General features: G+C 42.6%; 2 protein-coding genes across 4 annotated transcripts; both read left to right on the top strand.

The window, feature by feature from the left end:
• Window positions 1-85: 85 nt before the first annotated feature.
• Window positions 86-13,652, top strand: MFN2 (mitofusin 2). Of its 3 annotated transcripts, none has more exons than XM_026095568.2 (19): window positions 86-212; window positions 755-933; window positions 1,103-1,281; window positions 1,960-2,095; window positions 2,452-2,614; window positions 3,151-3,275; window positions 3,597-3,705; window positions 3,801-3,908; window positions 4,285-4,438; window positions 4,728-4,795; window positions 4,962-5,083; window positions 5,405-5,531; window positions 6,215-6,319; window positions 6,817-6,919; window positions 7,602-7,822; window positions 7,970-8,119; window positions 9,092-9,288; window positions 9,699-9,833; window positions 10,734-13,652. In XM_026095568.2, exons 3-19 carry the CDS (start codon window positions 1,107-1,109, stop codon window positions 10,801-10,803), a joined length of 2,268 nt encoding a protein of 755 aa, XP_025951353.1. In that variant the 5' UTR covers window positions 86-212; window positions 755-933; window positions 1,103-1,106; the 3' UTR covers window positions 10,804-13,652. The 3 variants fall into 3 exon arrangements, with proteins under 3 accessions (XP_025951353.1, XP_064381687.1, XP_025951352.1); XM_026095567.2 differs by having other exon boundaries at window positions 87-212; window positions 755-900; XM_064525617.1 differs by lacking the exon at window positions 755-933.
• Window positions 13,653-13,873: 221 nt separating this feature from the next.
• MIIP (migration and invasion inhibitory protein) lies at window positions 13,874-22,036 on the top strand. The gene is made up of 10 exons (XM_026095571.2): window positions 13,874-14,035; window positions 15,665-15,852; window positions 16,455-16,952; window positions 17,596-17,698; window positions 18,243-18,354; window positions 18,555-18,619; window positions 19,083-19,212; window positions 19,606-19,702; window positions 20,593-20,700; window positions 21,075-22,036. The coding sequence occupies exons 2-10, from the start codon at window positions 15,682-15,684 to the stop codon at window positions 21,243-21,245; spliced, it is 1,455 nt and encodes a 484-aa protein (XP_025951356.2). The 5' UTR covers window positions 13,874-14,035; window positions 15,665-15,681; the 3' UTR covers window positions 21,246-22,036.
• The last annotated feature ends 282 nt before the right edge of the window (window positions 22,037-22,318 follow it).

The raw sequence follows: 22,318 nt of genomic DNA on the forward strand, positions 1-22,318 counted from the left end.
TGGCGGCGGCGCCTCCCAGGGCGGAGCCCCGCGGCGCCTACAGCTCCCGCGAGACTCCGCGCGGGGCGGGGCGACGCTCTCAGACTACGGCTGCCATGATGCGCTGGGAAAGCGCCCACCGGTCGCCGGGTGATGACGTATAGGCGCCTCAGGCGCCTTTGGTGACGATGCCGCGGGGGTAAGATGGCGGCCTTGGGGGAGAGACGGTGAAGGTGAGAGGCGGGGCGCCGCCGGACGGGACGGGACGGGACGGGACGGGACGGGACGGGACGGGACGGGACGGGACGGGACGGGACGGGACGGGACGGGACGGGAGCGGCGGCGGTGGCGGTGGCGGTGGCCGCCGGTGCTGCTTTGGGCCGCGCCGAGGCTCTCGGCAGCGCGTAGGACGGGGTAGGCCGGGGGCTGGCCTCCCTGCGGGCGGCGGCCGTGGCGGGCAGGGTCCTGTCTCTCCTCAGAGGTGCGCGGAGGGGGCGCGCGCGCTTCCCGCCGTTGCCCAGCGCCTGAGGGGAGACGGGGAGGGGGGCACGCGCTTCCCGCCCTCGCCTGAGGGGAGACGGGGAGGGGGGCACGCGCTTCCCGCCCTCGCCTGAGGGGAGACGGGGAGGGGGGCACGCGCTTCCCGCCCTCGCCTGAGGGGAGAAGAGGGGGGCACGCGCCGCCCGCCCTGTGAGGCCTGAGGAGTCGGCTATGACGGGGGCGGGGGGGCCTTCGTGCAGCCTCAGCGCCTTATTCCCTGGCCCTCTTGCTGCAGGGACGGGCTGGAGTCGGCGCCGCGGGAGGAGCTGCAGGACGGGGTCCGGCCGGGGAGAGGGGGACGGCAGGAGTGGATTATTCACCCCCAAGGCAGACTCGCGCTGGCCATGCCTGACCTGTGAAAACGTGATTCCCACCCTCAAAGTAAGCGTGCAACAGGGGGACGTGATTGCTGAGGTGGGCTGTGGGCTGTCTATTGGAAGAGAGAAGGAAAGACGAGCTTACAATACATGTTTGCCTAGTTCTTGGTACATGTCTGTGCTCATTCCTTTTAAAATGAAGGTGGCTTAGTTAAATAGTTGATATTTGGCAAGTTACCTTTATTTACTGTTGTTTTTCCCCATAGCGCAATGTCCCTGTTGTTTACTCGTTCCAAGTCAATTGTTGCAGTGAAGAAGGATAAAAGACACATGGCTGAGGTAAATGCTTCTCCACTTAAACATTTTGTCACTGCAAAGAAGAAAATCAATGGTATCTTTGAACAGTTGGCTGCATACATCAATGAGAGCTCCTCATTCCTGGAAGGTAAGCTATATTCTTGAACTACAGGTCTGTAAGAGTGCTTTGCCTGTTTCAATAATTCCCCATGCTCACTCACATGCTGAAAAAGATTGATTCGGTTAAGTAGTACCACTAGACCTGTTCTTATTTTTAGTTATAGGTGTGTGTATCTTTATATACAAATATTTATATGAAGGAGAGAGAACCATTCTACTGAGTGAAGCTCAGGCTTTATGTTTTAAAGTTGGCTTAAATTTATGCCTGTCATGGAACTGTGTATAAAGATATTAGCTACATTTTTGTTTTTTGTATTGTTTTGGATTTTTTTAGTGGAAAATCCAAAGTCCTTTAGGCTTTGTGTTCTGTAATCCTTTCAGTGTTACTGCCAGTGGTATGTAATGCATTCCAATAATTGGCTTTTACAGCTGAAGACTTAGATAGCAGATATTTAAAGATGCTGGAGTGTTTGAAATGTTAGCTCCTTTCTGTTTAAGGCAACGTTAAAGGTGAGAATTGTTAGCAGGAATACAAAACGTTCCAGCTGATAAACACTAAAGCAAATTGCTTCAGGGCGTAATTGCATGTTTCAAGGCTGCCCATGAAGCCATTTCATTACATCTGTTAAATCACACAGAGATGTTTCACCAAATACTAGATGGATTACTTCTGGAGTTCCAAGGCATGGTTTATTTTGATTTTTAGAAACACACAGAAATGTGGAGCTTGACCCTGTCACCACAGAAGAGCAGGTATTGGAAGTCAAAGGTTACCTCTCAAAAGTCAGTGGCATTAGTGAAGTGCTGGCAAGGCGACACATGAAAGTGGCTTTTTTTGGAAGGTGAGTCACATGTTCATTTTGCCTATGCTGCCCTGCTCAGAAAAGCAACTGGCATCTTTACGATTGTAGCTAATAAAAATATTTATAGAAACACAAGTGGTCCAGCTTCTGAAATGCAACGTGTGGCAGAAGGCCCTGGTACTAGTCCCATTGAAGATAAATATTGTAGAACACAACACTCTAATTTGGAGAATTTTTAAGAAAATGGAATGGTCTTTTTGCAGGTTGCCTATGGCACCTAATTTGTTAGTGCTTCTGGAACTGGTTAGATTTGGAGAACTTCCTGTCTTTGATATCAAAATGAGTATACCTGAATCTCAGAAGTTCAGCTGTACCTGTCTTTAATCTACCTTCAGGACAAGCAATGGAAAAAGCACTGTGATAAATGCCATGCTATGGGACAAAGTCCTTCCTTCAGGGATTGGACACACCACCAATTGTTTCCTGCGTGTAGAAGGAACAGATGGGCATGAAGCTTTCCTACTTACTGAAGGCTCAGAGGAAAAGAAGAGTGTTAAGGTACAACTCTGTTAAGCGGAAGATAAAGGAAAAGAGCTCTGTCCCAATTCTTAGAGGTGGCAGAAAAGGAGAGGAACAATACAGTTAAATGACTATGAATAAACTTGGATTCACAGTTAAGGATTTTAATCGTTAAAGGAGAGGACAGAAGAACAGGTTTTTGATATAAGAAGGGAAGAGTGGAGCAAGCTATAGGATGCAACTTGCTCATTTTATGAGAAGGATTGTATGTTATAGTTGTCAGTGATAACAGGGAGCTGAAAATGACCCAGAGGTTTCTTCCAAGCTTTGACTGACTGACAGAAGTCACAGCCTTCTTGAGGAGTCGTCAGTTGCCTTCCTTGACAGGAAAATTTCTCAAACTCTCACTAGGTGGCTGTATTTTGAGTGGGAGACTTGAGCGCATTTCATTTGGAAATGATCTGAAGCTGGGTTTTGTTTTCGGTTGTTTGTGAACAGCTCTGATGGGGAGATAATTGTCTTAACAGGCCTTAGCACACAGGAAACGTTATAAATTGTCCATCTTTCTTAAACAGACCGTAAACCAACTGGCTCACGCCCTTCATCAAGATGAACTTCTGGATGCTGGCAGTTTAGTCAGCGTTATGTGGCCCAATTCCAAATGTCCTCTCTTAAAGGATGACCTAGTGCTGATGGACAGGTGAGAGAGATCTTTCTTTCATTTCCTGCTTATTTCAGGGTTAGTACAGAAAAGTCTTCAAATGTGAATTTAACAAACATAAGGAAATTGACCTTGTTCTAGTGTATGATAGTGACAAAATCGGTTTCTGTAATTAACAGAGTTTCTCTTTGCTATTACTTCCTTTTAGGCTGCACTCTTTATCACCTCAGAACACAGTGTAGCTCACACATGGGAAATGAATACCTGAAGATCCGGAACACTTTTTCTACTTGCTTGTGTTTGAATTATATTTCAGATGTTTCCACACCATAGTAATGTCGTCTTTCCTTTTATTGCTAGCCCTGGCATTGATGTAACCACAGAGCTGGACAGTTGGATTGACAAGTTCTGTCTAGATGCTGATGTGTTTGTCCTGGTGGCAAATTCTGAATCTACGCTGATGCAAACGGTACGTTCAAGTCCCCTTGTTAATGCTCAGTAAATGGCTACAAGTTTAAACACTTTGACATCTTAATCTAAGAGGTTTTCTTCCATTTTCCTTAGGAGAAACAGTTCTTCCACAAAGTGAATGAACGTTTGTCTCGACCCAATATATTTATCTTAAATAACCGCTGGGATGCATCTGCTTCTGAACCAGAATACATGGAAGAGGTTTGTGGTGTGTTTAAATTCCTCTCTTTGCATGAATGTTATAGAGTCTGTTTTGACTCTGCTCTTTGTGGGCAAAATCACAAGGTGTTAGACATGATTGTTCTACAGTTTAGATGTTAAACTATTGTAGTGTGTAGACTAGCAGTCAAAACGGGACTCTTGACATCTCTGAGCTGAAAGTCACGAGCTTCACAGGGGCCTTTTGAGGTTGCATCATTTGGATAACCTCTGGAAGATTCTATAAAACAGCAAGGAAATTTTTCTTATTGTTTTATATTGGTAGCTTAGACCAGCAGAGGGCATCTGATTGCCTGATCTGACTGTTAGGACATGGACTCTAAAGCGGATTTAACTGCATGCGGGGTTTATCCTTCAGGTGCGTCGGCAGCACATGGAACGGTGTACCAGTTTCCTGGTAGATGAGCTGGGTGTGGTGGATCGAGCCCAGGCAGGGGATCGAATTTTCTTTGTGTCAGCAAAAGAAGTGCTGAATGCCAGGATTCAGAGGGCTCAAGGGATGCCAGAAGGAGGTGAGGAAAGCTAACAGAAATTTCTTTTTTTTTTTTTTCTTTTTTCTTTTTTTTTTTTCTTTTTTCTTTTTTTTTTTTTTAAGGGAGGAAAATAGAGAATATCTTGTCCCCAAAATGGATAAAACTGGAGGGGATCAGAGTATTAGGAGAGCAGCCAAAAACAAACGAGATAATGCAGTAGAGCTGCTGCTAAGTTGACTTCAAAGTAAAGCAGGAGTATTTCCTGGTGTCCAGTATTTGATTGCTTTCATGAAACGTAAGTGGCTGTTTTGTACTCTCCTTCTCTTAGGTGGAGCATTGGCAGATGGATTTCAAGTGAGAATGTTTGAGTTTCAGAACTTTGAGAGAAGATTTGAGGTGAGTGTTATGTGTACTGACTTTCTTTTTAAGTTTTTTATTCCTGAATAGCTGGGGACTAGAGTAAGTATGGAGTGGACTAGATCCTGAAAATAAATGATACAGGAAAGAAATTGGGTTAGTGTGTTTCTGACTGATGCTAACCTTGGCTGCCACTTCTGTACAGGAATGTATCTCACAGTCTGCAGTAAAAACCAAATTTGAGCAGCATACAGTGAGAGCAAAACAGATTGCTGAAGATGTTCGTCTTATCATGGATTCTGTGCATGTTGCCGCCCAGGAACAGCGGTGAGGAGATGCTGATGCTTGGTGCTTGCATGACTGAAACTTGCATTCTGGGAGCAATCCAAGAGAATGTGAACATCTCTGCATGTAAAATGCAAAGCAGAATGTAGAGTGTTTGGAAGCGGTAGGGACATGTACCTGTAGTTTTGCCTCTAAAATGAGAGTATTAGAGGGGATCCTGCTTTTTGTCGTGTATGCTATGCATATGTAACATATTTTAGATGTTGCCACTTTTGCTCTTGGGCTGGAAAATCTCTCTTGTCTCTGAAATTGTTGATGAGAGATGTGTTGATCTGGCTTTTTGATGAGCACCTTTTTCATCAGAGTTTACTGTCTGGAAATGCGAGAGGAACGACAGGAACGTTTAGGTTTTATTGACAAACAGCTGGAGCTCCTTACTCAAGACTACAAGCGGAAGATAAAACAGATCACAGAAGAAGTGGAGAGACAGGTAAGGAAATGTGGCTGCTTAAAAAAGAGAAAAGAGTTTGTCTGAAACAGTCACCACCATGGTGGGAGAAATGCAAAGTGCGTGCCAACAAAGATTTGAAGTTTTAGAGATGTGTTGAAGAAATGCTTTCAGAAAAAATTTTTCTTTCTTTCTTTGAGGTAATAAAACAGATGAGTTGAATATTTGGGAGAAAATTTGAGATGCTCATTTAAGATGCTTTGAATAAACAGTGAGATTTTGATTCATGTGTAAAGCATTATTGTTACTACATTTCAGTCTTTTAAATGCTTCCTAAAATGCTAAAACCTTTCAGATAATCTTCCTTCTTATTTCTGACTAGAATAATGCAAGTATTGTTATTGTCAATAGCAACATGCTGTCTTAATTGTATTATGAGTATACAGAAATGGCTTGTTCATCCCTTGCAGGCTTTATTTTAATCCTTTTTTGGTCTGCATTGTTGCACAGAACATAGGTCTGTATATTTCTGAGCCATGATCGATACAACATTCTTGGTTTGCACGTCACCCATATTGCGTTTTGCAAAACAAGGCCCATGTGGCTCTGCAAAATCATAGTGCCAACTGATCGTTAGTGGTCATTAAGAGATGCATGGTTCCAGTGGTGTTTTTCCATCCCTCCTTGGAATAGAATAACACTGTCCTGTGTGGCTGTTTCTCCAGGTATCAAATGCAATGGCTGAAGAAATTAGACGGCTTTCAGTATTGGTAGATGAATACCAAGCAGATTTCCATCCATCTCAAGTAGTTCTTAAAGTATACAAGAACGTAAGTGATGTTTGCTTTTTACAGGTTGCATAAGCCATCCAAGCAGTCATTTTTTGGTCTGAGTCAGTAATTATGTCTTTGAGGTCCTTAACATTCTGCCAATTAGGGTATGAACTAAGCTTTTCATATTTGTCTTGCATTGGAATAACTTTTGTAACAAGTGACTTCCCAAAAAAGGAAGGGAATGGATTCTCTTTCAGATTAACCTCAGTGATAAACTGATACATGTATAATGTATTGCACTGTATAAATTCAGCAGAAATTTTCCTAAAACTTTTCCTAGAATATAGAGTTCATGTAAGATTTCTTGATTTGTTTTTTCTTCTCCTTCACTGAAGAAAGGAAAAATAGATGAAACTAATGTTAGAGCTGTAGGCAGTTGAATGTATGTTCCTGTTTTGGGAGGTTTTTTTTGTTTGGTTGTTTTTTTTAGTTGGCTGTGAGTTGTATCTTACCTATGTTTATTTAGCCCAGTAACCCTCTTTTGTTTCTGTCAGGAGCTACATAAACACATTGAGGAAGGTCTGGGCCGTAACATGTCAGAGCGTTGCTCCAATGCTATCACAGCTTCTCTGCAGACAATGCAGCAAGAAATGATAGGTCAGTTCAGCAGACAGTATTTCTCTTTCTCTTTACTGTAATGCAAAACAACTGGGTGGATATTCCATGTTTCTTTTTACTGTGCTGGCTGATGTGTAGCTGGCAGCTGCTTAACTTCCATCTTTATTAGTAATGCTTTAGTTTAGAGGACAAGTTATTCACGCTTTTTCTACTCTGTGCCTGAACTTGTGCCTTAATTTGCTAATAAATGTAATCTTTCAACTTAATCCTTCATGAGGATGAGAGAGGAATTGTGCCTTTGGAAGCTTCAGAGATTCACAGACCAGGATCTTAATGAAGTGTGGATGACTCCTGACTAGATGCCTGTCTGCATGCAGCCTTTAACAGGAGTATGGAGCCTAAATGCCTTTTAGAACTGACCCTCAGATTTTGTTTTCCAAGCTGTTGCTGAACTATAAACTTTGCCAGCTACCTGAGGGATTTGGAAGGGTCCATAGAAAAGCTTCCTTCTGAGTTGATGTAAAGACAAAAGCACTGAAGAATAATTTCTGTGAGATGTCTCTCACTTTGCAACATGTTTGGCTTTAGGAACTTTAAGATACTAACAACAATAGCTACAAAGCATAGAACAATCAATAACCACCCTGATTACAGAATGAAAGTCCAGTTCTAGTGAAACCAATAGCCCTTTTTGAGTTGTGTTTATTTTCTATCTGTGCAGATGGTTTAAAACCCCTTCTCCCAGTCTCTTTGCGGGGCCAGATAGATATGTTAATTCCCCGACAGTGCTTCACGCTCAGCTATGATCTGAACTGCGACAAGCTTTGTGCTGACTTCCAAGAGGACATAGAATTCCATTTCTCTCTTGGATGGACGATGCTGGTGAATAGGTTTTTGGGACCAAAGAATGGTCGTCGGGCCTTGATGGGCTATAATGACCAGGTAAGATACCTCCTTGCATGGTAAATGGTAGATGTAATGCTCACTAATTCCAGTGGCTGCTGATGCCTTGTTGGTGGGAAGGACTGTGGCTTGTATTCTGGTTTTTTTTCTGTACTTTTTTTTTTTTTGTCTTGCTTTTCTAATTAGATTCAACGCCCTTTAACACCAGCAAATCCCAGTCTGCCTCCTTTGCCTCAGGGTTCTATGACCCAGGAAGAGCTCATGGTGTCTATGGTGACTGGACTGGCCTCATTAACTTCCCGAACTTCCATGGGGATCCTCGTGGTTGGTGGCGTGGTGGGTTGACAATCTGAGAAGTACTTATATAAATAATGTTGGAGCACTGACTTGAAAAGTACTTATCCTACTGATTCTGTAGGTATCTGCGATTCACAGATAGCAAAATACACAAATGGAAGATCAAGAGAGAAAGTATAAATATTGAGCTTATTTTACCTAGTAGTCAGGGTTGGAGCCAGGGTTGTGAAGATAAAAAGAAAACCTTCACAGCATGTTACAAAAGAAATCCATAAAGTCATCTCTGATACTTTTGTGAGAATAAAAGAAAAATGAGTATTTTTCTTGTCCTATTGACAGAAGAATCAGAACAGAGATTGAAGCTGAAATTTCTGCCAACAACCTCTGATTGTGTGCATCTTAATTTCTGGAAGGGGAAGAGTGCTTAATTTTAGATACTATGCCTAAATTTTCTCAGAGAAGCTCAGAACTTCTTGCTTTTCTGTCTTCTGGAAAAAAAAAATGTTTTGAATCAGAAATCCCCCCAAACCAGAGAAGAGCAGTAGATATAATTTAAGTTACTTGGTAACTTTAGCATCTATTGCAGGAAGAATACAGTCTCTCCAGTGCCTGTTCCGTACCTACATAGTGTTCTAGCATCAGAGTGTCTAGGGACGGATGATTTCTCAAAGGAGAGATGGCTGCCTAAAAATGCCTTTTACTTCAGAAACAGAGATTCTGTGAACAGGAGAATGTGCTTTTGCACTTGTAGGTGTAGTTTAAATGTCCTGGAAAAGTTGAGCCATAGAGCATCCCAAAGTTTAGGTTAGGTGTTTTTATTTTGTAGACTAGACATCATTTGCAAGCTGTTTGATCAGTGAAATCACTTGCAAGTCAAGGTTATCTTTTGTAGGTTTCTGGCTCATTTTTGCATGCCTAAAATAAGTGCAATGTTCTGTGCACCGTTGTAAGGAGTTAGCATTGTTCCTGAATGATGATCATGTTCTTGTTTGTTTCTTGTGTCGGTTTTAGGTCTGGAAGGCTGTGGGTTGGAGACTGATTGCTCTTTCTTTGGGCCTTTATGGGCTCCTTTATGTATATGAACGTCTTACTTGGACCACAAAAGCAAAGGAGAGAGCTTTCAAACGCCAGTTTGTAGAGTATGCTGGTGAGAAACTGCAGCTCATCGTCAGTTATACAGGTTCCAATTGCAGCCACCAAGTCCAACAGTGAGTTGCCTACGTTCAGCTAAAATCTTTTCTCATTTCTGTTGTTTTTTTTTTTAAGATAATATTCCTTGCAAAAACAAGATGGGTCTGTGTATTGAACTCCAGGTTTAAAAATATGTAATGATACATGTGTTTAAAAACAACACTATATTTGGTGAATCACCTGATGTTTGGTGATCACCAGTGTTTGGATGCTTTTTAGCATTAGCATTGATTTGATGTACTTGAATATTTCAAATTAAGTTGCTCTGATGGTTCCAAAACGTTCTCATGCAGCAATGGAAAGACATTTTCATTGTGAACTTTCCAGAGTCAGTATCATCACTGCACATCAAAAGGATTTATTTCTTGAGTTTGGTGCTTGATCTTACCTTTCATCATCTCCAACTACTCTTCTTCCTGTTTTGTAGAGAGCTCGCTGGAACATTTGCTCATTTGTGTCAGCAAGTGGATATCACACGGGAGAATCTTGAGCAGGAAATTTCTGCCATGAATAAAAAAATTGAAGTTTTGGATTCACTGCAGAGCAAAGCAAAATTGCTCAGGTTAGATTTTTCTTATCACATATACACAAATATCTGCATATAATAGTTTTTCCTGTGATGTAGAGATTGCTGCAAGTTGTTCAGATTATGATGTGTCTTTGAGTGCAGTCCTCCTTCCACCATAGTTTCTGATGTGCAGATATCAAACCTCTCTCTGCCAGCTAGCATTCCCTTACATTATTACATGAAAAATAATTTGCCATGTATTACAATGCCTTGCTGAGATACTATAACAATATCCTGTAGTCTCTGTAATGGACAAAAAAGTCTCTTGGATGTTGGGGGAGAAAAGATATTCTGTTTTCTCTCTCTTTTTTTTTTTTTTTTTTTTTTTTTTTTTTTTTTTGAGGGCTTGGTGAGCAGTGAACTCTTTTGTTCTTTTTTCTTCTGCTAGAAGAAAGAAGGGTGCTATGCCTCTGCACTTTCAAGCTTCACCTTATTTTCTGACCCATAAAACATCTTTTCCTTCTTGCTTTTGGTCTGTTCAGAATTACAGTTCCTCTCCACTTCCCCAAAAAATCAAGTTCTCTACTCCTGTAAGCTCCCTCTGGGTATCCTAAAATCATTTTAAAGTCTCTGCCTCTCACCTGTACACACTTGAATCTGATGCATTTCTTTACCCTAAAAAGGCTGAGTCAGGAACAATTTTTTCAAGCATTCCTTACTTGCAGAAAGGATAAGGTCACTTTGAAGTTGTTACCAAGATCTTAGCAACCCCTAACTTTGAGGTTCAAACCAGCAGGCAAGTATTCCTGACCTGAAGGAGAGCATCATTTTGGAATAGACCTCCGTGGCAGTCCTCCGTGCCTTACTGTTGACTGGTTTTAGTCGTGATTCTTTCAGAATGGATTCAGAAGAGCTGTTTTATTCATCTAATGGAGACTTGTTTTGTCTTTGCAGGAATAAGGCAGGTTGGCTGGACAGTGAACTCAACATGTTCACACATCAGTACCTGCAGCAAAGCAGATAGTGTGGAAAGAAAAAATCAACACTGTTTCCCTTCAGTGCTCTCTTAATTATTGCAGAGAACATGGTGGGTGATGGAATCCCTAAAGGGACGAGCAAAAGCCAATTGCTACGTTTCCAGTCACGGTGTGAACAATAGGATTCTGCTTCCCCGTTTCATGTCCCACCTCTAAACACTAGCTGTTTGTAACTTATTTTTCCTGCTTGGGAGGCTGGGCTACTTCAGAAGGAATGTCTGCCTCGTACGTTAACAGCGGGCTTTTTAAGGCAAAATGAAATTCAGTAACGGTCAATTTAAAAAAGCAAACAAATGCGTATCAGGTTAAGTCGTTCTAAAGCATCTTTCATTATGGATTCAGTCATTTTAGTACATGCAGATAGAACTCTTGTGTTCAAAATTCATTGTATGTGTGATAAGCAGCTATTTGTCTAAACACGGATTTCTCATGGCACGCAGGCGTGAAGATGGTTTCACAATACTTTTACAATCCATGACAGTGTATCTCCTAGGTTAACCTTCAGTTACTACAAAATGTGACAAAGAACAACTGCACCTTATCTCTTCATAGAAAAGTTTATTGCTGTCAGTATGTTCAAACCTATGAACAAAACCAGTTATCTCCCAGAGTGAGAGGGATTAAGATTTTGCTTTAGTAAACTTATAGTCTTTGGGGTTGGTTTCTTCCTCTTCAGAGCTCTTCAGTTCAACAAAGCAGCCTGGCCCATTTCGCATCATAGACAAATAGTCTGCAAAGACAAAACTAGCTCCTGCAAAGGAGCTAGTATTGATTTTGATGTCTTGATAATTTGGCAGCTTGTTGAGGAAGAAAAACAGGACTGAAAAGGAAAGGCAGTTGACAGAATGTAAATAACTGCATTATGGGATAAGTTGATGAATGCGTTTTTTGGAAATGCACAGCTGTGTTTCTGGAAGCAGGACTTCGGAATTCCATTACCACTACCTGGCCACAAGGGCAGCATGTGGATTACACACTGTAAGAGATTTTGCTTTGTGTAGAGTTTCCATGGGACAGTACAGTCCATGCAGTAATATGATTCTGTTTGTTAAGAGTACAAGAATGAGCTGACAAGTGCAGCTCTTCTAGTGTTGGAGAGACCTGTCCTTGCTATTTCATGCCTGGACGAGACTGGATTAAGGCAACTTTTTTTTTTTTTTAAATGTTCTCTATTGGCAAACAGATCAAATTGATCTTTGAGTTTTTCCAGGTGCAATTTTTAATTTTGAGTCTAAGATTTAGGAATTGTAAGGACTTGAGTCTCTTTGTATTGTAATTAACGGAGAAGAAATTCCCGCTGATTTCAGTAGCACTAGGATCAGGTTCCTTTGTTGCAAAATTTATTTTCCACTTGGTAGATCAGTATTATACCACATATGTTAAGCATGACCTTTCCGTCCCCTGTTTCCCCTCCCCCCCAACGTCTCTAAGGAATCCAGAATCGGGCCCTACAGTTCTGGGATTAATGCCAACCTAAATCTGTCCAGCATCAAACATATTAGAACGTATGGGTTGTCTGTGAGCAGGTCCCAGCTGTGAGTTCAGAACTACAGAAAGGTGTGTGTGTGTGTGTTTGTTTGTTTGTTTTTGTCCTATTGACAGTGAGACTTTTTACTTCAGAATGGTATCAACTGGCCTGAGGATTTCTCATTCATGCTCAGATGCAAATAAATGCACCTGTGACAAATCCAATGCTTCATATGAAATTCCTGGAAGAAGCAGGTACCTGACACATGAGGGATGAAAAAATAGTGAAGTGTCAGTAAATACTTGAAGCTATTTTAACCTTTGCAGTAAGATTTGAAGTATCTTGGGTCAATTAGGAGCTGGTAGGTTGAGACTCTATGTCCGTGGAATATAGGAAGCAAACAATGGAGTACTGGAGTAGAGAGGAGTGGATTCCAGAGAGATTAAGTGCTTCATAAATTGGTGGTAGAGGAAAAAATCTTTCACTTCCAGTGGACAGCTTTGAATCCAACCCAAATTAAATAGCCATTTTTACCCGAGCGCTCTTCATTGGCTGTGGTCAGTCTCCTCAGGCAGTCACTGATTCCAGGTAGAGGGAGGTAATGATGAGTACATCAGCTCTAGACTACCTGAAGTGCTGAGCAGACTTCCGAAGATGTGTGCTGCTAGCATCTTTTAACAAACCTTAGGGGGAAATCTGATAAGTGATGTGATCTTCAAAGCTGGTGTTTGGTTCTGTAAAGGGAAAGATTGGCGGATTCTTAGAATCTTGTGAGTTGCTATTGTATGTGTTTCTCATACTGTTCAGATTTTGGTGAGGTAGGCTTTCTTGCTGTAGCATTGAAACATAACCTATAGATTGGGGGAAAGAACCACTTGAATTTTTTAAGAAACAAAAGCGCTAGCAGGGGCGGGGATGTACTTTTTTTTTTCTTTTATTATGTATGTGTGTAACCCTTGTCATTAGAACCAAGTGATTGAGAATCAGAGTTTAACAGAATTGACTATGAGTTGGATTCCTCTTAAAGAAAATAATGACTGTACTTCTTTAATTTAGATTGGTGGAGGAATGAATGCTATCAGCAAGGAGGTTATCTTCTGCTTTCCATAAGGAATGATAAATAATTCTTAGAACAGGTAATTCCAAGAGCAAGCTCCCCCAAACTCTTATTAAAGAAGGCCAGCTAAATGCACTTTATCTTATTGCTGCTACTTATTTTTCTTGTCGTTATGTTGATGGAGCTCTTCAAAATACTCTTACCAGTGAGTTTTCTCTCTGCTGTATTTAAGGTGATAAATTTGCATGAATTATTCCTGTATCAATGCTGTAAACATTGGAAACCAAAATAAAAATGAATTGGGAAAATTACTTCTGCTGATCTGTTCCGCATGTCTCCGTGTAAAGGCTTCAGTTGTAAGTATAATATGCAGTGACCTGCTACTGTGTTGTACTAAACTGCGTGTTTGATAGTGGTGGTCTTAAAACTGCAGTTTTATTGTGATAGGTTTAACAAGGAGAGCAGCGATACTGTATTATCCGATGGAAAGTTTGCGAGGTTCCTCCTTAAATTAGGTGGTTTTCCCTCCGAAGGGGCGGAGCGGCGGCGGCGCCTGCGCGCGGCGGAGGCGGGGCCGGGGCGGCTGCGGCGGGTGGGCGCGGGGCCGCCCTGGGAAGTCCCGGCGCCGCGGCCGGAGCCGCCCGGGGATCCCCGGCGCCGCCGGGCGGCTTCCGAGAGGCGGAGCGCAGCAAAGGTGGGCCTGAACCGCGGAGGAGGGGCAGTGCGGAGGGAGGGAGGGAGGGGGGAGTTGTAGCCCCGCGGTCCGCGAACGGCTTCTGCGGTGTGGAGCCCTGCAGACTCCCTAAGCCGTGCCCTGGCCGGCGGGGAGGATTTACCAGATCTCTGCAGACTGGGAAACTCGCCTCTTGAAGAGGGAAGGGTAATGTAAGGAGTGCGCAGGGACCTCTCTGCCACACACTGCCTAGGTGTTGGAGATCTTTCCTGCTTGTACTTAGTTCCCGAGGCGACTTTCTTTTTTTTTCTTTTTCTTTTTTTTTAAACTGAGAGCATCTAACTCCTTTTCCAAAAGGATTCTAAAGCAGTTTCATAAGCTTGATGTGGCAGGGAGCACTTGAGGTGGAGGATGAAGGATGAGCAGCTTCTTGTAGATTATGCTGAGAGTGGCCCTCATCTGGTAAAACCCTTCCAAAAAGTCCCTTGACTAATGTTATTTTCAGAATATTTGCTTTCTGATGAGCAATGATGAGAGGATGCTGTTAGCTTTGTCCTGCGAACACAGTGAGAACCTCTGTTTTGCTCAAACAATCTCAAAGAAATGTAGTGCCTCAAGACTGATTTTTTTTTTTTTTTTTTTAATGTGCAATCGTGCACTGCTCACTTGTAAATGTTGTGTTGTTTTGGTTGTTAGCACTGCTCTTCATTCCTCCCAGTACTTTTGTATAGCATGTGGATTTGAGTCATCACGCCCAGTTGCTATGGTAACAGACGCAAAAACAAATCAGATGCCCTTTGGAGAAGGGTTAGAACCAAAGTTCCTAGGGAAGTGTGCGTATAGTTTTACTAGAGAACATCATTGATCCCTTTAGCCAAAGGTTATTTCATATTTTTCTTTAGTAAAACATTTTCTGCAAACTTAGAGGAGCTTGTGGTGTTGTGTCTATGTTAAACAGCATGACAGCTTTTCTTCCAAAACAAGCTTCTATATTTTTTTTTCTTTTTTTAAGCTCCCTCCTCCCCTAGTGAAAGGACATCAACTTATAGTGATTAATGTATGGGATTGGAATTGCCTGAACCCTAGCCCAGACTGAGTCATCACTGAGCCTTTTGGAGTCTTCCTGCCTGGGGAATGTGGAGGATAGTTTTGACTAAGTACTTCTGGATATAATGAATTAATATTCACTATTCATATTTTGAACATATAAACTTTTCAGTATTATCAGAATATGAACTTTGATGCTTAAAAATAATAGTAAAACAGAATTATGTATGACTATTCTCTCTAAATATCAGTCTCTGAATTAGATGTCTCTCATCTGGCTTTTTGGCATAACTGTTTTTCATGTGTACTGTTTCCTCTGTAAAAGTTTGTCATCTCCATTCAGTCAGCCACCAGATCCTGGGCCCAAAATATTTGACAGCACATGTGAGGAAGAGAAATACATAGTGATGCTAGTTCTTAGAGAGCTTAAAGAGTTTTGAGATTGGCTGATTTCTCAGGAGCGATGATGGCTCTCAGCACTCCAACACCTATAAGTGATTCTTATGAAGAGTCCTCTGAAAGTGTAGTTGTCTGGCTTCTCCTGAATGTGCTTCTTTGCTAATGCTCCCATTCATGCAGTTCACTCTTTCTCTGGCTTTACAGGAAAAGGTGTCCGTAGGATGGAGTTAGAGCATCTGAAGAAGCTGCGGCAGGCCAACCAGGACCTTTTAGAAAGGCTCAGAATAAAGCAGGAAGAGATCAGAAAAAGACTTGCCAGCAAGCCACTCTTTCCAGCATCTCTTCATAAAAAAATAACTACTGAAATATCTGTCCCTGTGCCCAAGAGAGGGGTATGTGTTGGGTCTGTGCTAGAAGTGCTAGGAAGCAAATGGGTTTAAAATGGCAGGCAGCAGCTCTGTCTTGGGAGCTGGTTGGTAACGGAGATGTATATGCATGGAGCAACCGGCAGAATGTAGAGTGTGGAATCAGAAAAGTAGCTAGAGATTCTGTTATTGCTTATCCTCAGATATGTTCTCCTTGCAAAGGCTTCAGAGATTACTTCGTACCTGAGAAGGTTACTCTAAATTCAGGTTTCTCTATCTAAGTTAGGAAGAATAATCCCAGAACATAATGCTTTCATTGCTTCTCAGCACAAAGGCTGAGAGTTTAGCAGCTCCTTCACTTGGGAAAGAAGCTGCACATAGCTCTCATTGGATCCCTTTTGTGTGTTCTCCCAACAGTGTTTAACAATTAAGTCTTGTAAACAGCATGTGAATTCCCGCAGGGGCCCTCCCCCCCCCCCCCCCCCCCCCCCCCCCCCCCGGCAATGAACTCAGAGGGGTGAGCAGACTGGAATGAGAGGTTGAGTTTCTCTTATTAAGTGAAATGTCCTAATGAAAAGTGTTTGCAATCTGAATGATGTCCTGAGATATGAGACTCTCTGTTCTTACAGAAGGAAAATCAAGTTGGTGCTGTGAAGGCTGCAGCTGATCCTGCCATGTTGGTTTCTGTGGAACCCAGAGCTCACACAGCCAGGGCAGCCCTCTGCTCATCTCTCGGACGCGTGATGCTCATCAAGAATGGCAGAGGGGAAAAGCAACAGCAAACAAAGATGCAGAAAAAAGTAGGTTTGGATTCCAGCTTCCCTGGGAAAGAGCAAAATGTTTTGCCAGTGTCCACAGTCATTACACGTGGCAGAGAAACATCCAGAGTGGATAGGGATGACCATGCCTCAAAAAGTCCAGAGAAAGAACCCTTCCTTCTGGGACAGGGAGAGAACAGAAAACAGTCCATTCTCCTATACAGTCTCCAAGAGACAGACCAGTTTACAGCTCATCTGGACCCTTCACTAAGCAAAATACAAAATGAAGAGACCAGCAAGCCTGTACTCATTAAAGAGCCCATAACCCCTAAATCAATCCTGCTGACATCTCAGTCCAAAGAGTTGAAGGTAAATGCTGAAACCAGTGCCTTATTCATTTAGTTAGTAGGGAGTGGGGGGGAAAGGTCAGGAAAACAGTGCTTGCCTTGTTCTGTTCTATAAGTTGGAAGTCAGGGTCAGAACTGTCCCCAGTTCTAGCAGCCAAAGGCTGTCAGCAGCTCATTCAGTCCTTACCTTCTTTAGCTGTTGAATCAAAGGCCAAAAAACTATACCATCTCCCTGTAAGACTTCTTGCTATTTATGTATGCTCAGGGAGAACAGCTTGATGCACTACTGCTGCTACACAGCTTGTTTCCTTAAGCCTGGAGGGTAGGCTATTGCCATGATCAGCCACCCAGGCAGCTTGGGTGGCCTGCTCTTTGGGGATGTGTGATGTAGGGAACTCAGTATTCTGTGGAAAGCCCTGACATAGACTTTCTAACCTTGGACAAATCACTTGCTTCCTCTTTCTGTTTTATAGCTTGAGAAGTCAAAGGGCTGGTGAGCAGATTATTGGTAGGGGTATGGATAGAATCCAGTGTCAAACTAGGCCACAGCTGTCCTATTTAATTAGCTGCCAGCTACCTCCCAAGCTGTACTTCAGAGTGTCCTGCTAGATGTACAGGAAGTCTTTATGAACTGGGGTTTTTTGTTTTTGTTTTTCCTTCCACAGAAGGAAGCTGGCCATGTGACTTTTCAATCTGAGCCTGAAGAATACACCGTCCCTGCAAATAGCTGGTCTGCATGTCCTTTCCTGGGTTATGACTGGATTGCAGGTGAGTCCTAAATCTGAAGCAAAGCTGTCAGCATGATGTGGTAATCTGAAGAGTTAAAACACAGTTTACCTCCCCTTTAAGTCTGAGTGTGACAGAACCATAGGCCTGAAACTGGTGCTAAGTATTTTGGAACTGGGATATGAAAAGCAGGTGTGTCCCACACACTAGTCACCAGCATCGTTAAGGCCACATAACAGGTCTCAGCAAAGAAGCTGCAGTTGTTTCAGAAAGCATTCCCCAGCTAGGCCAGAGGTGATCCATGCTTCCCTGGAATAGTGAGGTGGGGCTGGCATGGGAATCTAGGCACAAAAGGCAAAGCTGGGTATGGTCAGAGGGAATACCAAGTTACTAACACAAACAGATACAATAAGGGACCCAAACCACACGGTGAAATCTCTGACTTGACATGATGATATGCTCTCCTCATTATCCCCTCACTTGTACTCCAGACCTTTGACTGTCCTGACTGTTTTGCGTGACGCTTGCTTTGGTGCTTGCCCAGGTGCAGTACAGCTTTGAACATTTCTCTTCTTGCTGTTCTCAGGACTCCTAGATACAAACTCTTCAGTAGCAGAAAAATCTGATCAATACTTTGCTGAGCTGAAGGCATTTCGACAGGCCAACAAAGAAGCCTGTGTCCATGAGCACCACCTGGAGTAAGTGGGTATGGGGGGAAGCACTGAAGCAGGTCCCTCTAGAGTAATGGGAAGTATAGTCTGGCTGGAGTGGGAAAACGTAAGGGTGGCTCTGTAGGCCTTTACCTCCCAGTCAGAAGTTTGTGCTTGGAAAAGGTGGGGTCTGTTCAGAGGGCCTGCCCCTCCCAATCACTGACAGTTCTGTTTGTTTGTTTCTTTAGGCCCAAGGCTCTGGATTATGTATTTCCTGAGCAGGAACCAGATTTGATAACCAGTTCCCATAAGTGTAAGATCAGATTTCTCGTAAATGTAAAATCAGATTTCCTCCTAATCCACTTTCAGTGAACAAACTACTGGGCAGTCTTTGGCTGTCTTTTGGGGAGAGCCCCATACCATAGGGGGCTCAAAGAAGAATGTTTTATTTTTAGCAGCTACTTCTACTCCAGACTCAGCTTCCTACTCCAAAGAGACTTGAGTCTTCTAGGAATCCTCCCTCAATCAGAGTCCTTATTATTTTGTCAGTTTCTTGTAATTGACTAAATTCTGTTTTAAGTTGAGGAGGTTGAGTTTTGTTTTTGCTTTTTAGGAACTTGTTTGGAGACAGGAAATGTAAAAGATATTTTTAGAAAAGCAGCTCTGTCTCTGTAGAATGCATGTGTTGCATTGTGGTAAAAGAAAGCTTTGTTGCCTGGCTTGAGGAAGCTACTGACAAACTAGAAATACAATCATGATTCTCTGATCTGTGGCAGGTGTTTACTGTTATCGATTGAACCAGCGCCTCTTCACTGTCCCTGTGGATTCAGAATCTGCCTGCCCTGTGTGTAAGATCCCACGAACCCACTGGCCCCCAGAGACTCGGGAAGAGCCAGCCTACATCAGGTAGGTGAGAACTATTACTTTGTAATATGCTGAACTCAAGGGGACAGTGGGGAAGAAAAAGATGATTATGTGAAGGAGAAGACAGCTCCAAAATAGCTCCTTAGAAGGCTGCTGTTCTCATGGCAGAGAGATCTCTGGCTTAGAAACCACCAAGAATACCATGGATCTTTTCTATAAGTAGAAACAGTGTTGAAGTTGGTGACAAATGTGTGTTTGATCTGAATTCAGTCCAGAACCTGAAGTGTACATGTTAAGTGTTCTAAGGCACTAATCTGAAACTATTTCACTTGGTTCACTTTGGGATTAGAACTTTGGATTTTGAGTGGGGAAGGAATGGAGATTCCTGCTACCTTGTGGAAGGTGTAGGCAATTATTTCCCTTCTGTGGTTGCAGAGTCAGCATTCCCAGGTCTGCTCTTATGCCTGCCTACAAATATAAAGCCCATCGCAGGAAAAGCTTTGAACCCGCCGACAATCTAGCTTTACCCTCGGTGAGTTGCTGTCTTCTTGTTGTACTGTTATACTGGTAGTAAAATCTAGATTGGTCATTGTAACAGTGCAAGCGAGAAAGAGAATCTGGGACTCAATCACCCAGGCAGGGGTTGCACTAAAATTTCTGAGTTGGTCTGTGGGGGGGGTTCTTATCTGGGTCACTGATACAGCTATAAAAGCCATTGGTGTATGCTTCCACATTCATCCCTTTGTGTAACTGGTATAATGTGTATCACCCTCTCTATACAGAGAATCTACGGATGCTTTACACTGAGGAAACGGAAGTGTCATGTGGAGCTGTATACTTCTGGGGCATGATTCACCTGACCTATTTTAGGCGTCAACCAGAAGAACCATAGCTAAGAGTGCCTGTTTCCACAGATGTTAAAGTCTAAATGACAAACTTCTGTGAAATATCCCCATTGTATAGTGGTCAGGCAATATCAACAGTTAGTGGCAAGTGTGGGTTTAAAACTGTTTCCATAGAATTGGCCCTGTATTCCAGCCAGTGGGCAATGCTGCAGGCAGTATTACTGACCAGACCTAGTCTGCCCTAGAGATTTCTAGGGAAGAGGTAGGAAGGAGCCTGGTTTGAGGGTTGGGGAAATGGATGAGTCAGCTGAGATAAGTTCAGAGAGGTCAGGTTCCTGGGTTCACGAAGCAGATCAGTTTAGAAACAATTAGCCAGTGAAAGGTAGAAGAGGGTACAGATACGCAGTTCCACTCTATTAGAAGAGATTTCTTCTCTGTCTCCTTTTAGTCGTATAAAACTCCTCAAAAATTAAGTATCTCCCCAAGCCTCCTTGTGGAGAAGTTATTTAGAACGGCTAGGCCACAATAGACTAAAAGGGAAGGCATTCATATGCAGCATTCCCATCTCTTCTCACAGCATTGCCTGGTTGGCTGGAAAAATGTCATCCCTTCCAGTAACCCCACGCTCAGCAGTTTGGATCTGCGGACTTCACTGAAAGGCAAGACTTCTCATCATCCTCACCCGGTAAGAACAACCTGTTAACAGTCCCTGGAGCTGTGTGAATTGCACTGATGGGAATTGCAATTCTGTGTCTCTAAAGAGTATGATAATTGTTGTTGCCTCAGCAAAAAAAAAAAAAAGGCTGGAACGTGCTGGATGCTGTTTCCTTGCCTCCTCCCAGAGCAGCATGAAGCAGACCATTTCTAGCACCTTATCTCTATAGGGAAACACTTTCTTTTTGCTGCAGTGTACACTTGTGTGCACAGACACAAAAAAGCAAACGGAGCTGGATAACAACACCACAAAATCAAAAGCCTGTTCAGCTCACCAATCTTCAGCATAATTGGAAAAGTCACTTTGGCATTGTTTGATTAATGATGTCTTCATTTGGATTCCAGAACTTGGTGTCCAGAGTGTCAGGAGGAACCAGAACTGACCAGCTCCTAGACCTGACCCACTTGCCACACCTCAGATTTACCAGTGCTCCTCAGCAGAGGGAGCAAAACAAACACGGACTGCAGAGCACCTCCAAATTTAAATACTACTGTCTCAACTCTATTAACCACTGACTTGATTGCCCCAGAGAAAAGATGGGGGCAAGGAGTGGAAAAGACTGAATTCGATAGAAATAAATCTTTGAACAGGAGATTTTCCTAGTCATACACATCCACAAACACCCAAATACGCATACCTGAATGTACAAACTTGCCTGTGTGTTTTTACCTTCTCTTTGTGCATTTTGCAGCTACTTTAAGGAGATGCATGAGCTTTGCTACCTAGGGCTGGGTAAAGGGATGTGGACAAGATGACTAGTACTGTTACCACTAGGACAGCCACAGCAAAAGACATGTACTGAGTTCATCTGCCACCTCAGTGAAGTAAACCAGAAATGTAATGCTAATTCTGAAAGCCCGGGTAAGGAACTGGCCTATGTGCGGCCTGGCACAATGTGTTATGTACAACTGTGCTCATTTCCAAACATGTGAGTAATCTGGAACACAATTATTTAGTTCTTTAAACTTGAGTTATTCAGTAATTTAGTTAAAACAACAAAATCCTGTTTATTTTCAGTCCAATGTCTGTAGCTACAGGAGTACATTACATCTGAGTCGTCATGGACCTGAAAAAAAATGTTAAAATAGAATGATATTGTATTAATCAAAAAGTTAGATAACGTAATGCCTTAAAATGTCTGCAAGTTATGTTTGCCTCTGCTTTTCCAAGTTTTTGGAGACAAGCCCTTGGAATTGTTAAATCGTACCAAAACAAAGTGTATTATATGGTGTAATTTGTTCGAACTGTATGGTATGATCTTACTTTCCTTGTCTAAAAACAATAAAATGAACTTCTTTCTTTTAAATTCTTGAATAAGCCTGAAACAGAAATTCCTTCCTTAAGGATTCTGTAAGATGCTGTGAAATCTTTTCTATTAATAATTGCATGTAGAAGCCTTGGATCAGATTTATTTCTGGGAGCCAGCTTGACAGAAAGATTTGGGCTTGCAACAATGAGATTTTCGGCTCCTTGCTATTTGCTGTTACTTGTATATCTAATGTGTCATTTATACATCAGATGTATGGATTGACTTTTTTTTAAGCAAGGAAAGGGAAGTTGCAAGATTATGAAATCTTAATGTGAGACT

This window comes from Dromaius novaehollandiae, chromosome 24 (genome assembly GCF_036370855.1).
Source record: "Dromaius novaehollandiae isolate bDroNov1 chromosome 24, bDroNov1.hap1, whole genome shotgun sequence".
Classification (NCBI taxonomy): domain Eukaryota; kingdom Metazoa; phylum Chordata; class Aves; order Casuariiformes; family Dromaiidae; genus Dromaius; species Dromaius novaehollandiae.

What these genes read in the sequence shown, in the direction of transcription:
- MFN2 (XM_026095568.2), top strand. Translation starts at nt 1,107, where the DNA reads ATGTCCCTGTTGTTTACTCGTTCCAAGTCAATTGTTGCAGTGAAGAAG. An exon ending in AAAGTGGCTTTTTTTGGAAG is followed by an intron (nt 2,096 to 2,451) that starts GTGAGTCACATG and finishes ATCTACCTTCAG; the next exon opens with GACAAGCAATGGAAAAAGCA. An exon ending in TCAAGGGATGCCAGAAGGAG is followed by an intron (nt 4,439 to 4,727) that starts GTGAGGAAAGCT and finishes TCCTTCTCTTAG; the next exon opens with GTGGAGCATTGGCAGATGGA.
- MIIP (XM_026095571.2), top strand. Translation starts at nt 15,682, where the DNA reads ATGGAGTTAGAGCATCTGAAGAAGCTGCGGCAGGCCAACCAGGACCTT. An exon ending in TCCCTGTGCCCAAGAGAGGG is followed by an intron (nt 15,853 to 16,454) that starts GTATGTGTTGGG and finishes CTGTTCTTACAG; the next exon opens with AAGGAAAATCAAGTTGGTGC. An exon ending in GTCCATGAGCACCACCTGGA is followed by an intron (nt 18,355 to 18,554) that starts GTAAGTGGGTAT and finishes TTGTTTCTTTAG; the next exon opens with GCCCAAGGCTCTGGATTATG.